The sequence below is a fragment of the Leptosomus discolor genome, chromosome Z (assembly GCF_034619465.1).
Source record: "Leptosomus discolor isolate bLepDis1 chromosome Z, bLepDis1.hap2, whole genome shotgun sequence".
In the NCBI taxonomy this organism is placed as follows: Eukaryota; Metazoa; Chordata; class Aves; order Leptosomiformes; family Leptosomidae; genus Leptosomus; species Leptosomus discolor.
The window spans coordinates 7,107,141-7,122,385 of NC_141419.1; the positions used below are offsets into that span (position 1 = coordinate 7,107,141).

A 15,245-nucleotide genomic window follows, 5' to 3' on the forward strand; every position below is an offset into this window, starting at 1 on the left:
AGTAGCTCAGCCCCACCACACTGGGCGCTGCTCCCACTCCTCCACCTCCCTCCAGACATGGGATTACAGCCCGAGAGTACAGCCTAAGACGCCTAGCACACCTATACATAGCAGCATATGTTAAGCCTACACACTAAGACTCTAAACTAGCAAAGAACCGAATCATCAACACCAGTGCAGCACCTTCACATCCACAGCTGCGACAGGAGGAGGGGGCAATTGGCCAGGAGCAAGGGAAGCCCCAAACCTCTCATGTTGGGGAGAGGAGCAGCGGGGCAAAGATGCTGTGCCATGGGCTCCCTCCAACAGCAGCACATGAGGCCTTGAATGCTCTCACGTACTGCAGCAGTGAGGCTCCCAAAGCCGACAGGTAACAGAAACAGGTTCTGGATGCAGGAAATCCCAACGCACGCCTCCTTATCTTCTTCAGCTTGCGCAGGGAGGACGGGACAGGTCACAGCTCTGGCTGTAATACTTTCTGGTCTTACTCATTCTCACTTACAGGTACAACCTTCAGCTACTCCCTGCTGAGACACACGAGACTCCTCCTCAGAACAGAGCTCTGAAACGACTAAATTAAGAAATTCCCGCACAGACTGTGCAATCGGTACCGAACACGAGCTGTTTGCTCCCTCGACGAGCGAGCCCCGAGCCTGTCAGCGCGCTGCAAAGACAGCGACGCTGTCAACAAAGCCCAGATCCCCACCAGCGCTGTCACGGGGGAGACAATTACAAAGGAGTTTCACTAAGCGACGTTTTTAAATGCAGCCGCGCACGCCCGCCCCGCTACACGAAATCCCACCCTCCGCTGGTGAGCGGCCCGCGGCCGGCAGCACACAGACCGGCCGGGGGAAGGCTTCCCGGGAGCTCCGCGCCCACACGCCCCGGACTCCAGGGCAAGAGAGCCCGGGCTCTCCCAGGGCCTCGGCCGGGCCCCTCCCGAGCTGCCGGCAGCGGGCGAGCTCCGCCGGTCCGGCCCGGCCCCCGCCGCCCTGGGACAGGCACCCGCCGGGAGGGCGCTGCCCCGAGGCCCCGCGGGGCTGCCGGCCCAGGACCAGGCGGCGGAGCCTCCGCCAGGGCCCGGCACAGGATTAGTAAGAACGAAGCGGCGCCTCGCAGCGCCCAGCCCGGCCCCACACGGACGGGGCTTTCGGCAGCGCCTCCCGGCCGCGGTACCCGGGCCGCTCAACCTGCTCACGCAGCGGGACCGGGACCCGGACCGGCCCCGGGACCCGGCTCGCCCGCGCCCGCCCGTCCCCGCTCACCCATGGCCCCGGGGCCGGCGCGGCCGCCGGCGCCTCCCGCAGCCCCACGCCCGGCCGCGGCCTCCGCTCCGCTCCGCGGCGGCGGCCACCTGACAACGGAAGTGACGCACGCGCCACCGCCCCCTGCTGCCGCCGCCGCCGCCATCCCACCTCCTGGCGGTCATCGCGCCGCCGCAGAGATGGCGGAGGGACCGTGAGGAAGGGGTGGCGCTGATTGGCCGTCTGAGTCAGCGCCGGCTGTGATTGGGGGAGAGCCCTCGGGCTGGGAAGGGATATTTGCGGCACACTTTGATTGGTTGAGGCGCGGAGAGGAAAGGGACGCGACAAAGCTGATTGGCTGAAGCGGGACAACTCCCTCCGCTGATTGGCTCCTGCTCCGGCCGGCGCTGGACGCCAAGGGGGTTGGTGGGTACGCGGGAGATTCGAACGCGCCGTGATTGGAGGAGAAGCGGGTGCTTTCCCGCCGCACAGGCCGCCGTTCCCCAGGTCACCCAGCCCCGCTCCCACCGGCCAGGCCCTGCCCCACAGCGGGACAGGGGCGGGTGGCAGGGGGCGGCGAGGGCCAGGCCTCACGCTGCCCGTGCCCCCGGGCTCGTGCCCTGAGCGGGAAGCGAGCCCACGGCACCTCCGTGAAAGCCCCCGCCCCAGCAGCCTCCCCGGCGCCCAGGCCAACGGGCTGCTCCCGGGGCTGGAGGCGTCCCCAGCGCGCCCCCGGGGCGCGGCAGGGACGCGCGGTCCCTGTTTACACCGTTTCTTACACGTGGGCTTTTACAAATTACCCGAGCGGCTCTTCGGGGGACGGCGAAGCAGCGGTGCTGCTCTCAGGGCTGCCCCAGAGACGCTGCCCGCACCAGCGATGGGGCCAGGCCCCGAGCTCCATCTTAGAGGAGGCCAGGCGGCAGTAGGCAACAACGGGATCCCCGTAGAAACGGGATGAGGTCATCTGTCGACTGCGTGGTGCTTTCGGCAGACGGTTGGTGGGGCGAGGATGCGCTGCAGGGCTTTGGGGAAGGGTGAGGGAGGAGCGGGGAGGTGGAGGAGCCGGCGGCAGCAGCAGCAGCAGCAGCATTCCTCGTGCCCTGGGGGAAGCACCTTCGTGCTTTTCCAGGCAGAAGGTGCTGCCCCTTCCCTTCCGAGCACAGCCCCGCTCCACTCTGGGTGGGTGGGTGGATGGATGGACGGATGGATGGACGGACGTTCATCTCACCCTCTTCCCACTAAATGCATTCAGAACAGCGGCTGTCTAGCAGGAAGCTGAGAGGACAGACCACCACCAGCCCCCTCCTCAGCTCAGGAGCAGCATCTCCGGCTCCTGCGGGCAGCGACGCCGGCAGCAGCAGGGTCCTGCCTGCCGTCAGCAGGGGAAGGCAAAGCTGCGGGCAGCCGGATGGCTGCGGCCAAACACTCACCCCAGGCTGTGGCTTTGGCCAAAAGGCCTTTGTTTGGCCATCAAAGGAGGGACGCAAGCAGCTGCCAACGGAACAGGAAACGAGCTGAGAGATCACAGACCCTTTTTAAACGGGGTTATTCATTAAAAAAAAATAACCCTGCTCCTCTGCAGGCATGGCTGGGGGAGCAGCAGAGCCCTCAGCCCCCGGGGCGGGACGTCCGGGGTGAGGTGCGGAGGCAGCTGGCAGTCTGGTCAAAGGGACACGTCCATCCCGGCCCAGTTGCGGGCAGGGGCTGCGGGCAGGGCCGGGGGCTCACTTGTGCTTGGCGCGAGGGAACTCCTTCCTGCCCTTGTCACGGCCCCCGAAGTAGCGGACCCTGTGGATGGCCTGCAGCTGCCGCTCGATGGTGGCCCTGATGTCCACCTCGTCGGGGATGTGGACGTAGCGGATATTCCTGCCGGTCACGAAGAACTCGTCCAGGTGGGACACGGCGCCCTGCCTGTCCGTGAAGGTCACCTCGGCCAGCCGCACGTTCATGAAGGCGTCCACGTTGGTGACACGCCCCGTGGCCGTGCTCTCGTCGCGGAGGTCCACGGTGGTGACGCGGCCGTGCAGGCCCTGCAGCAGGATGACCAGGCTGTTCTCGGCGATGGTGCGCTCCTTGACCGAGTGGCTGACCTCCATCGCGCGGCTGCGGCGGGGAAGAGGGAGACGCCATGCTGCGCCCCCGCCGGGTGCCCGCCTCCGCACCGCCGGGGAAACCCACCCGCCTCACCTTGCACGCTCGCATGCACATGTATCACCCTTTGCACACCCACCTGCATGCCGCCCCTCTCCTGAGTCACTCACGGTCTCTATGTGCCCACCCGCTTGCACGCTGCGGTCCTCATTCCTTACCCCCCTTGCACACCGCCCCGCTCCCACCACGTTCTCCACGCGCACCCCCTTGCACGCACACACAACCCGCCCTTGCACACTCACCCACACGCTGCCTCCTCCTCTTGCACACTCACACGCTGCCGCCCTTCCCTCGCACCCGCCGGCCCCGCCCCTCCCCTTCCACTGCCGCGTGCCGGCCCCGCCCCTCCCCTTGCACACTCACTCACTCACGCGCCCGCCCGCCCGCCGGCAGGAAGGGGCGGCCGCGCCTGCGCACTGCGCCCCGGCCCGGCCCGGCCCGGCCCCGCCGCCCCCCGGCCCGGCTCGGCCCGGCCCCGCCGCCGCCCGCAGCCGCTCGCAGCCGGGCTGTGCGCAGGCCTTTAATGCGGCTCAGAGCCCGTCCATCAGCGCCAGCAGGTCTTCGCCCTTCCCGCAGCTCTCCGGCCGCGGCTCCGCCACCTCCAGCTCCCCCAGGATGCGGGAGAGCTCCGCCCGCCGCCCCGGCTCCTGCGGGAGAGACACCGCGCCTCAGCGCCGGCCTGCGGGCAGGGGGGGCCGGGCGTGCCGCGCCGCCGCTAACGGGGGCCTTTACTGGGACGTAGTGGGAGGGCCGGGGCGTGCCCCGCCGCCGGCTAACGGGGCCCTTTACTGGGACGTACTGGGGGGCCGGAGCGTGCTCCACCGCCGGCTAACAGGGCCCTTTACTGGGACGTACTGGGGGGCCGGGGTGTGCCCCACCGCCGGCTAACGGGGCCCTTTACTGGGATGTACTGGGGGGCCGGGGTGTGCCCCACCGCCGGCTAACGGGGCCCTTTACTGGGATGTACTGGGGGGCCTGGGTGTGCCCCACCGCTGCTAACGGGGGCCTTTACTGGACTGCACTGGGATGTGCCCCACCTCCGCTGATGCCTGTGAGCCCCTTTAAGAAGGGCTGCAGGATGCAACCACAAGCAGGCAAAGGATCCAGTAACAGTTCTCCATCCCATGCAGCTCAAATATTTGTCAGGTTTCAAGTTCTGTTATTAAATAGTCACCAAATCCACAGGCTTGGCAGAAAACACTACCACTACTTATTTATGAGCTTAACTGAAATGGGAAAAAATGCATTTTTTTTAAGTTACTACTCTGGGTGAAACTCGGCAAGGCAGGAATGGTGAGAATCAAACATCTGAAACGTGCTGTACGTACCTGCGTGGCTTCTATGTTGAGAACCTTGTAAGATAACTCCTCTGGTCGAGTCAATGCAGCGTGTCTTGATTAAAAAGATGAAAAGAGTGCTTAATCTCATGAAGATGTGCAAGTAAATAATAAAAATCAGCTTTCATGGCTCCCATAGGCACAAGGTTTGGACAATGTCCCTATTCCTACTAGGCAAGATAAAGTATCGACCCCAGTTTGGGGACTTTTCCCTGTCTTGGATTTTTTTTACGCTAAGTGTAGAACAGCGGGAATCTCTCTGTAGTTGAGATTAAAAGTAGGTAAAAATGTTCTGCAGAAATCACGTAACAGAACATCTCATTACCCTTGTGCTCCCTGCCAGGAGGGGGCTACGGTGTTCAAGCCTGTCAGGCTCATTACCTCCGTCAGGTATGTTCTCTGAAATGGGTGGATGTATTTGGGGGAGAGGAAGGCTAAAAGGGCCGAAGGGACCTCTCTGTTCCACGGGACAGAACTAAGCGCAGAACATCACCTGCTGCTGGCCACCACTGTCACTTGGAGGGAATGCAGGGCTGTGTGTCACGGGGTACACCAGGGAGGGGAATGGCTCTCCTTGCCAACAGCCATCATAAAAAGGTCAAGCCAGGGAAACCACGCCTCTTTTGTTCCTGTAGGGACCATCTGGACCAGAATAACAAAATGCTAAAGAAACCTGCTATTCTGTCCCTAAAGCTGTTATGGGTCAGCTTTAGTCTCCAGGGCTGTCCGCGTGGCACTACAGCACAAACCCCAAACCAAGGAGGACTCAAGCGTACTCTTCCTCCTCGTCGGTTGTGAACAAATTCAGTCGAAATCCTGTGTCGCTGCCACCAGGTTTCTCGACCTCCAGACCTCCCAGCAGCCTGGCCAAAAAGTTCAGTTCTTCTTTAGCAAGAGGGTTAGGGACTATATTCTCCTGCAGAAAACAGCAATGGCTTCATTGGTCAGGTTACCAGGGAGATGAGGACTGCAATAATTTTTGTGTTTTCTGATATTACATAAATGTTCTTCAGAGTGATATAAATACATTTCTGTATTGTTAATGGTACAGATTGTGCAGATAGCTAGTAATTATCAGCCATATATTTAAAATGGTTGCTCGAATTTATAGACCCAGGACAAGATAATTTTCCAGCTAAATTGAACAGCTGAGAAATCTGTAAAACCAGCTTTCTGCTTCTGAAGCGATTAAAATAGGAAGCAAGCACACCATTGCATAAGCCTGCATGTAAGATGCTTTAGGAAAACGTGCCCTTCCCCTCAGTCAAAAGGGAGCGTAGGGGATCGGATGGGGCTTGGAGAAGAACAGCAGAACAGGTTCCTCTGAAGTTATCTCGTAAGTGTAGACTAAAGAGATGGTTCTTGTTCCCCTGAGAAAGGAGATGAACAAAGGGGACGATAGTGCAACTGTACAGTGAATGATCTGGAGATGACAGATGTGAGTGTTTCATTCAGTGACCCACCTACTAAGAGACAAGGGAAGCAGAATGTAAAATCTGGTGCATGTGGTGAAACTGCTCAAAAGAACCACTCCCACCATGTGTGACTGGCTGCAGGACTCACTGGCACAGGCTAGTTAGCCAGTTAACCAGTGACAGGAACAGAACAACACTCACCTTTGCATGGGATGCCAAGTTTTTGGATGATCCTGACATGTGTGTCTCTACTGGCCGACTAACACTGTACCTAGAGGGAAAAAACACATAAGGAAGAGCAACCTGTTACTTGTATGAGTCATGGGAACTGGAGGAACCAGTACAGGATCTCTGATTTTAGGTTATTTTTCTGAAGACTGTAAATAACTGAAATGAGAAGTTACAGTTCAGTTTTATGGAGTACTGAGGCACTAAAGTGTGTGAGCGACAAAGCTGTAAGAATGAACAGTGCTGTCTCTTTGAACGGAAAAATTACGTTAAGAGAAACTTGGAGAAAAGAAGGGATTTCTTGAATGCAGTTAAAATTAAATTACATTTCACATAATATGCAGTACCAGACGAGAACACTCTTTACTCAGCTCTACTGTAGACATAAATCAAACTTTTGCTCTTTTCCACGCCTCATTATACACATCTGTCCACGTGCGTTGTTTCAGGGCATCACTTTGTAAAAAAATCAAGCTGATAATAGCAAAAGAGGCAAAAATACACAAGGCTGAAGATGTGCTTCTGACCGAACCCATAACCATCAACGTTTACTTCATGTTTCTATGTAGGACAAAAATTACTTACATATTTGTTCCAAGTTTGAGGACTCTGTCTCCATAAAGATCAAAAGATCCTTCCCTTTGTGGAGTAACATAATTTCCATCAGTGGTGAACTCAGTTCTTTTGACTTCATCTCCATTGCGATTAAACATCCTTAAAACCAAGTCATTATTGAAACATATTTAGTAGTTTTATTACTGATTTTCAGTACTGACTTCCTCTGCTTACTGCACAAGAAAAAGGGGAATAGAACCCTGTTCTGTATGTTGGTAAATGCCTATTTTATAGGATAAATCACTAGTAGCTAATTGACTGGAAGAGGGAATGCCAGACACAGCTTCGTATTTAATTGCTGGGTGACTTAGTCCCAAATCCTGCCCTTTAAGTAGTACTTGTTGGAGGTTCAGCTGTCCATGCAACACGAATGACAGTCTACGCTCGATTCCTGTTAGCCCTCTGGGACTGACTGCTGCTCTGTGAGCAGCCGTACGGGTGAGGCACTGCAGCAGCACAAGCGGCGGTTCAGAACTCACCTGATGAGTCCTGGAACTTCTGTACCCCAAGGAACAGGGCCTGATATTGGCAGCACAAAGCGACCATTGGAGTTTTGCACTTTATCCTTCAGAAAGATGGAGACCTGCAAAAGAATATTCCACCTTTGAGAAAATCAGTTGCGTACCTTCTGATTCGAGTTCTTTGCCGCCTGACCTTGCAGCCTTCCTGCTGAGACTGGGTAGGTTTCCTACAGATTTTGGTCTATGTATAGAGACTGTGATACAGGCCAAAGCCAGTAACGTAGAAGTGCGGTCCGGAGGATGGGCACACTGATCTAACATTTAAAAAAATACATTAAAAAAAAAAATGTACTGTTTATGCACTGGAGCATGATCAATGTATTTAGAGAATATCAAGCCCCATGACTTCAAGCTCAGGTTCTGAGTTTCACATCAAGTTTCTACTAAAAGGAAAAACATATTTATAGAGTAGCAAATCCGTACTAGTAGCGATTCCTTTTTCGCATCACATTTTAGAATTACTCAGTTTTATCGCAGTAGAGGTGCTCAATTTGCAAATTTTGAAGATGGGAATTACAAGCACATCAAGATGACTGAAAAGCAAAGTAACAAAACCAAACCTACAGCACAATTGTAAAAAGGTACCTTCATATTCTAGCCACAAACTCCCTTTCATTCTTACTGACTAGTGCTATTGGGCTCTTACCCTTATGTGCATGTCCTGAAAAAAAATGAGGAGTGTTTGCCTGATGAGCTGAAATTCACCATCAGAGAGACAGCTGTAGGTCTGTAAAAGAGAGACCATCACGTAAGGCTTTGCAAGTGAACCATGTCCAGCCCAGGTACAGGTGCAAACAAGTATATTGGAATACTGGCGGCCAAAATGGTACACGTGTGGCAGGGGAAGCAGAAACGAGCTAAGGGGGGCTGCTGGTCATTATCAGTAATTATGGTCTGTGACTAAGAGTCTGATTTAATTTCTGCTGAAATCAGTGGAGACTTTGATCAGGCTGAATAAGCAATGTACTGATTTAAACTGGGCCAGTAGAAAAATAACACTTGACTCATAGACATCTCCCTCTCCAGAAGCCCTCTGGAAATGTTTCACGATTTCCCAGAACTTTAACATTTTATGAAACCAGTTCCCTTTCACTGGGACACTGACATTTTTTGTCCAAAGAATCACAGCAGTTACATGAGCAGAAGCTGCCAACCAGGAGGCCAATTTGTTTCCTCAGGTTAAGAAGAGGGGAAGGTTATTTGGATGGTTCTCTCAGGTTGAGAACATACCAACTTCCACACTTGATACAGCACTTACTGATGTGGCATTTAGTCTCTAAGATTAGCATGAAAGAGAAAAACCACCCCAAATCTCAAACCACAGTGTGTCCCACCGTTTTTCTGAGGATTCTTACTTCAATCAGCTGTCGGAGAGTTTCATCCACCTGGTTCAGAATGCCAGGGGAATCGTGTATGAAATCCTTGATCGCGTCCAGGTGATTGAATGTGACCAGCAGAATGTCTCTGGGCCGAGGGCACAGCAGCACTTGGTACTTGAAAGCCATAGTCATAAGGTCATACAACTGCAAAGTAACGGGGAAATTTTGGTTCCGTCACACCAGAGAGCGCAACACCGCTGAGGTAACTTCACGTTGAGGTAGAAAGGGATTTAGAGACTTAGGCTAGCACCTGCCTATGGTAAGAAGAACCATTTTAGCTTTGTTTCCTAAGAAAATAAAACCTCTGTGAGCACACTGTCAGCCCTCCTGCTGGTTTCTCCAGCTGCCTCTAAAACTACTGCCAATTTCAACACCACCAGCACCCGGGCAGAAGTCTCTCAGGTAATTCAGTTCCTACAGTTTTCTTCAAAACTGTCTCCTGGATGTACTGGCTGCAGGCAAAAATTCTAACACCTGCAACTGCAGAACAGTGAGTGTAAATCTATGTTTATACACACCCACCTATGCATATATTTTTAATATATATTAAAAAATCCAATAAACTTAAAGATCGCTCACTGAACCTCTTAAAATCAAACATTCAGCTATTAAAGCAGAAATACTTAGTTCTGAAGTGTCTGATAGTACCACGGATTTCCCAAAGCTTCCTTGGCCCAGAACCATTTTTACAAGGAAAGCAAACGGAACGAGGGCCGTTACAAAACGCTTCAGAAGTACAGAGATGTAAAGCCACATGCTAATTATCGCCATCAGAAACGTGGGGACGGTCGCAGGGAAGCTCGGCCCAGCCGGGACCGGGCAGGTGAGCTTTTTACCTTGTCCATGCTCGCCTGGTTCAGCCTCATGATTGACGCATGAGCTAGCCGGTCGTACACTGTTCGCAGAGCTTTCTTGGAATAGAGTTCCTGCGGTTTAAACAGCTCGTCCATAAATTTTTTATTGAACATGGTTGTGATGATGTCATTCATAACTGCAAAGACAAAGAGTCTGTTTTTTGCTTCAGAAACAGCACGTCCATCCGATTCACCGCACACTGAGCACTCGGACACGGACAGCTGCGAGGACTGACACGAACGCTTACCCCTGAGAACCCTGAGGTACCTCGCCACCACGGAACAAAGGAGGGGAACATCGCTTCCTAGTGCTTGCATTTTTCCCAATTCCACACTGGCCCAAGCGAGCAGCACAACTCCTGCTGCCTGTCCCCGGGGGCAGAAACGCTACTTGAGCTGTAGACAACAAACCCTGTTCTCCAGCGGGAATAGACTGGTTCTGTTGCCTTGTTTTTACAGCTACGGCTAGCACTTCTCACTGTTTCAATAACGTTGTTTACAGGCTACTCTGACGTGTATTATCTATAAAAGCTACAGTTCTGCTTCCTAAGATGACTGGTTTGCATCGCTCCAGATTGTTGCAAACTACAGCTAGCTGACTCCATCCATTTCTCTTCAGTCTTTGACACTATTAGTCTATGTTTCCTTCTGGACAGAAACTCCTCCATGATTCGAGGCTCCTTGAAGTATTTGTTTCAAACAGATTAACCCTGACAAGAATTAAGGAACCATTTATAACACTGGGATCTATGTCAGCCCATCCAGTGCTCTCACGCAGCAACACCTGCAGATACTAGAGCAGTTCAAAAGCACCGAACTCCAGCCTTCCTTACATGTGCTTCGTCCTTTAACGTGTAAATTCAGACACGGAATTGTTACGCAACTTAGTCAAGAGTATGTAAAGGTAAGGAGTGCTCAGTCTAAGGGCTGTGCTCTGCTTATGGAACTTTCAATGCAAAGAAGATAGAAAACATTTTGCAGTGATTCAAGCAGATGCAGCATCTTAGCTTTTGTGCTGGATCTGATACTTTCATTATATACCTGATGCATTCCACAGAGTTATCGTAGATAAGCATTTGTTTCTCTATCAAAAAAAAGATTAAATAAAAATTTCAATTCACACAGATTGATGTTCAAGCCTGAATTTTCCTAACTGAAGCTCATAATGCCAGCTGATTCTTATGGATTAGAAAAATCTCAGAGGAATTTAAAAAAACCCCAAAAGTGAACAACACATAGTGGCAGTGGTTAGCTGTTTGCAGTACTGCTGTGATTACTCCTCGGTGGGTTAGACACCTGGCTTTTCAGGACTGTCGTACTGAAGCTACACAAACAGCCAAAGGAAAGTTAATGTCCCCGTCACTTCATCTTTTCGTAGATGACCAACCCCTGGGGAACATCGCAAGGTACGCTGTGGGGCTGAGAACCGGGGCATGGACAGCTGTTTTCCTGAGGGCAGGTGTCTTCTGATGTGATTCTGTCCCTGCTTCAACCTGACAGTTACTGGTTTTCTCCTACACTGGCGTACGCCCTGGTGACACACACGCTTCAGCACCCATTGCGCTGTACCTAACGGGGCTCACTGGTTCCTGTTTTAAGTACCCAAACAATACAGACAGGTCTCAGCTCAGCTTCTGAGCATCACGGATTACAAATAAATGTAATAACACATGGGAAAAAAATCCCTCCTCTTCCTCCACTCTTTTCAAATAAACCATTCACAAAACAATCCCTACTTGCAGTCTGAGGCAAAAATCCTCACTTTTTTCAGTGGAGAAAATCAAATATATTAGTACTAGTATGTATTAGTATATATTTCATTTTGCAAGTAATGAATTCTGACAAAAATAATAACTTTTGCCTTACACCGCTATAAAGAAAACCATTTTTAAGTTGCTTGCATGTGTTTGCACACAAAGGTTTCTCCCCCACCTTTGGAGAGTCACCAGTAACCAAAACTGTCAGGAGACAGACAACATCCCGGTACGCTGAGCGTGGCTGGTAGATATTCACAATGGAATCGGAAGGTTTGTGTTAACCACACACCCAGCCTTACATAAATTATCTTCCGAAAATAAAACCTCTTGTATTGGCTATAAAAAGAACTGAGAGAGACATTAAAAAATCACGCTAAAGGGCAAATCTGACACGGGATGTTTGATAATGACACAGCAAAGAGATCTCAGAGCACAGGTAGTCCCTAGGGAGATATTTACACCATTCTAACAATGGAAAAGAACAACGGAAAGGAGCGTTAGCTCAGGGAAAATGGCACGCCAAGCAACATAGCATAAAAGCAATTCAGCAGAGAGGGGTTTCATCGACTGGGATGGGGAGAGGGAAACCAAGTATAGACAATGCGATGGACAGAAGAGAAGCTGAGGATTTATGGCGGTTTTCGCCTACGTGTGCCATGTCACAGGTGACAGACACGTTCCAACGTCTAGTGCGCTGTCACGTAACATGGCTCGGATGCATGACATGAGACTGGAGTCTTTACGCCTGGATTATGCTCGTGCTTCTCGGGGGACACTCAAGGCAGCAGAGGGAATGTTACAAGTTCAAAACAGCCACACGTTCTACTTGCAGGAGGTTTAGAGTTCGTAACGAGGCAGGCGAGAGACTGGCTGGCCACTCTGTGCAACCCTTCAGAGATCGCCCCGAGAGCAGGGTTCACGGGCAAACTTTTTTCTCCCACAAGAGAAGCTGATCAGCCACCATGGGATCTGTGCCGCTACCATCTAAGTGTGACAAAGCGGGCTTTCAGACAACTTGTCATCATTTTGGATGCGATAAAAGAGGAATATGGAATCTTTTAGACTTCTGAGATATTAAACGTTGGGAAAAAAGTGTTCTTGGAAACAGCACGTAACCGTAGCAAAAAAAAAAAGCTGGGGCAAACTCCAGGATATCCGTATTTACCTTCAGTAAATAGTCAAAATGTACAAATGATGCTTATTTTGAAAAACATGAATCATAATGCTGATCTCTCTTAAAAAAGGGCTGCTCAAAAAGACGCTGAAAGACACACTCATGTTCACCTGGCAGAAAGCCTGAGATAGTTTAAGAGATGTATTTCCTCTGCCAGCTCCTTACCACACCCCTTCGCTGGAGGCCACCATTTCAAGGCAGAGTCCAGAAGGAAACGCACACTCACACCTCAGCTGCTCCACCGCAGAACGTGACGTCCCAGCTCAACCCACCTTCAGGGATAAATCCGGTTGAGATGAGCTTGGCTGAAGTGTGAGCGCCCGCTCCTTTGTGGTCACTGCTGCAAGGGTGGTGACCACTAGCAGAGATGGAGAAGCAGCTAGGGTGGAAAGGCCTCAAATCTCTCCTGGAGTTTGGCTGTCAAAACCCCAAGCAACGAATTGGAAAAAAGCTTAGAAAAATGCAGTATACATAATATTCCTGCATTTAAGCAGAAAAAACCTTCACAATGCTCACACAGTTATAGGCTTGCATTAATACGATGCTGGAAAAATATAAATATCATTTTGGCTAGACAGACCACTATGATAAAAAGTTTTGATCTATTTATAGTCTTGGTTAAATTAGCAACTTATTTTGAAGCCATATAATTTTGAGATATTGTCTATTTTTTCTAAGATCTGGAGTTAAACTGCATTTAACGAACAGGTGAGTATTATTATTCATCTTTGACACTGCCTAGAAGGCTGCAGGAACAGCATACGGCGTGTTCACGTACGATGAGCCTCATGTGTGCATGTAGTGGTGTTTGTCTACTGCATGCAGCTGGAAGGTTACAGTACCTCGTTTCCTGTCCACATCTGTCCATTCATCTACACGAAGCATATAAAACAAAAACATCAGTTCAAGAAGTAAGAACAATAGTTTCAAGGAGAATAAATGAAATAAACTGAAAAAAAAATTCTAACTAACGGACTTGGTTTTTCCCATCAGCATTCAGTGCTTAACGAGAACGAACTCTTCTGTAACCAACACCTTTCACTTCCAACAAGCACGCAAACGACGAAACCTTGCCCTCCCTTTGGAAAATCTTGTCACTTCAGTGGAGATAAAATTTTACCCTTGATTGACTCTTAGTGTGTTATGGATTGAACTTGGAAAGTTTTCAGCTGTGTTTTGCATTTACGAGCGAACAATATTTGAGTGAATGGTTTTAAGCATTAACAAACACCTCGGTGAGGACGAAACCACATCTCTGTAAAATTAACGCCCAATTTTTTGGCAGACAAAATACATGCGTGGATAAACTTAGCACCGATCTAATGCTCCTGCTGAGATACTCCACCGCGTACGGCTAATTCAGCGCAGGCTCTATGCTTAGGCCTGAATGAACAGTAGTAAACTTCTGACAGCTCATTCTCTGAAGACACACGGGAATAATTACCGATGGCACTGCTGTAGTGAAACCTTTGCTACTGTGGTTCTTCGTATTGGACAGGCAGGAAAAGAAAGCAATGCAACAGCCTCTTCAATACTGAGTTAATACTGAGTTGATTTTTTTATTACAAAATACTAAAGCTTCCTGAAGCGCATTCCCCACCACATAACTGGAAGCGACAAGAATTTTTAAAAGCAAGGCTGTTTCATTCAAAAGTGGCAAACAAAGAGGTGCTCAGCTGTAAGGTGGAATTTTTGTGCTCGTATCTGAGCACACAGGACTCTACTTTCACAATAATTTTGACAAAACGCTAGACTGACAGATTTTAATAAAAGACGGACAAGGGTTTCAGGAGCATATTTACGTTATTTGAAGTTTTTCTTCACTGCGCATACTACTTCTGCACAGGCTTTACAAAATTATTCCTAGAAACTACTTCCGATTGCAAAGCAATCTGGTCTTCCTCAAACTGCTCAGGGCCTGGATGGAGATGCGCAAATCCTGAGTGACTTTGATTCCAGCAGAGTATTTTGGGAGCTCTCACCTCTGACAGGAACTCCGAAACCTATTTCAGTCTCTGCCTCAGCTGTATGCGCTGCGGAACTGAGCTTCGGGAATGCCTTCGGGCCACAGAAACTTCTCGAGAGCTGATGACCGCAACAGGCTTTACTTCAAATTCAAGCCAAGCAAGCCGGCGGCACCGCCGCTCCTCCGGTCCCTCGGGGCCACCCCGGCGCTGGGCTCGGCCCCCGGCCCGGAGCGGCGACAGCCCGCCCCCTCACCCCCTCCCCGCCGCGGGACCGGGCTCTCCGCACGCCGCCCGGCCGGGTGTCCCGGCAGCGGCCCGCAGGGACAGGCCCCGCACGGCGCGGAGAGGCCGCGGGAGAGGCCGCGGGAGCCGCCGCCGCCCGCCCGCCCACCGCTCACCTTTGCGGGCCTTCTCGCCGGGGATGCTCTGGGCGCGGAGGCGCTGGTCCAGGATGTACAGCATCTCCCCGCCCAGGTTGAGGAACAGCAGCGGCAGCGTCCGAGCCGACATGGCGACCGCCGACCCCACCGCTGCTGCCGCCGCCGCCGCCGCCGCCGTTGCCGGGCAGCCAAGGGGCCAATCGGGAGGCGCCGTTTTGGCAGG

At 51.7% G+C, this 15,245-nt stretch overlaps 2 protein-coding genes across 3 annotated transcripts; both read right to left on the reverse strand.

Moving 5' to 3' along the window:
• Positions 1–2,968: 2,968 nt before the first annotated feature.
• LSM10 (LSM10, U7 small nuclear RNA associated) lies at positions 2,969–3,340 on the reverse strand. Its single transcript, XM_009954638.2, has one exon. The coding sequence runs from the start codon at positions 3,338–3,340 to the stop codon at positions 2,969–2,971; it is 372 nt and encodes a 123-aa protein (XP_009952940.2).
• Positions 3,341–3,925: 585 nt separating this feature from the next.
• On the reverse strand, positions 3,926–15,152 carry OSCP1 (organic solute carrier partner 1). 2 transcript variants are annotated; one of them, XM_086479761.1, is made up of 11 exons: positions 15,041–15,152; positions 13,518–13,547; positions 9,727–9,881; positions 8,867–9,034; positions 8,158–8,238; positions 7,470–7,573; positions 6,961–7,089; positions 6,349–6,418; positions 5,509–5,648; positions 4,724–4,787; positions 3,926–4,042 (listed from the first exon to the last, which is right to left on the reverse strand). In XM_086479761.1, exons 1-11 carry the CDS (start codon positions 15,150–15,152, stop codon positions 3,926–3,928), a joined length of 1,170 nt encoding a protein of 389 aa, XP_086335887.1. The 2 variants fall into 2 exon arrangements, with proteins under 2 accessions (XP_086335887.1, XP_086335888.1); XM_086479762.1 differs by lacking the exon at positions 13,518–13,547.
• Positions 15,153–15,245: the final 93 nt, after the last annotated feature.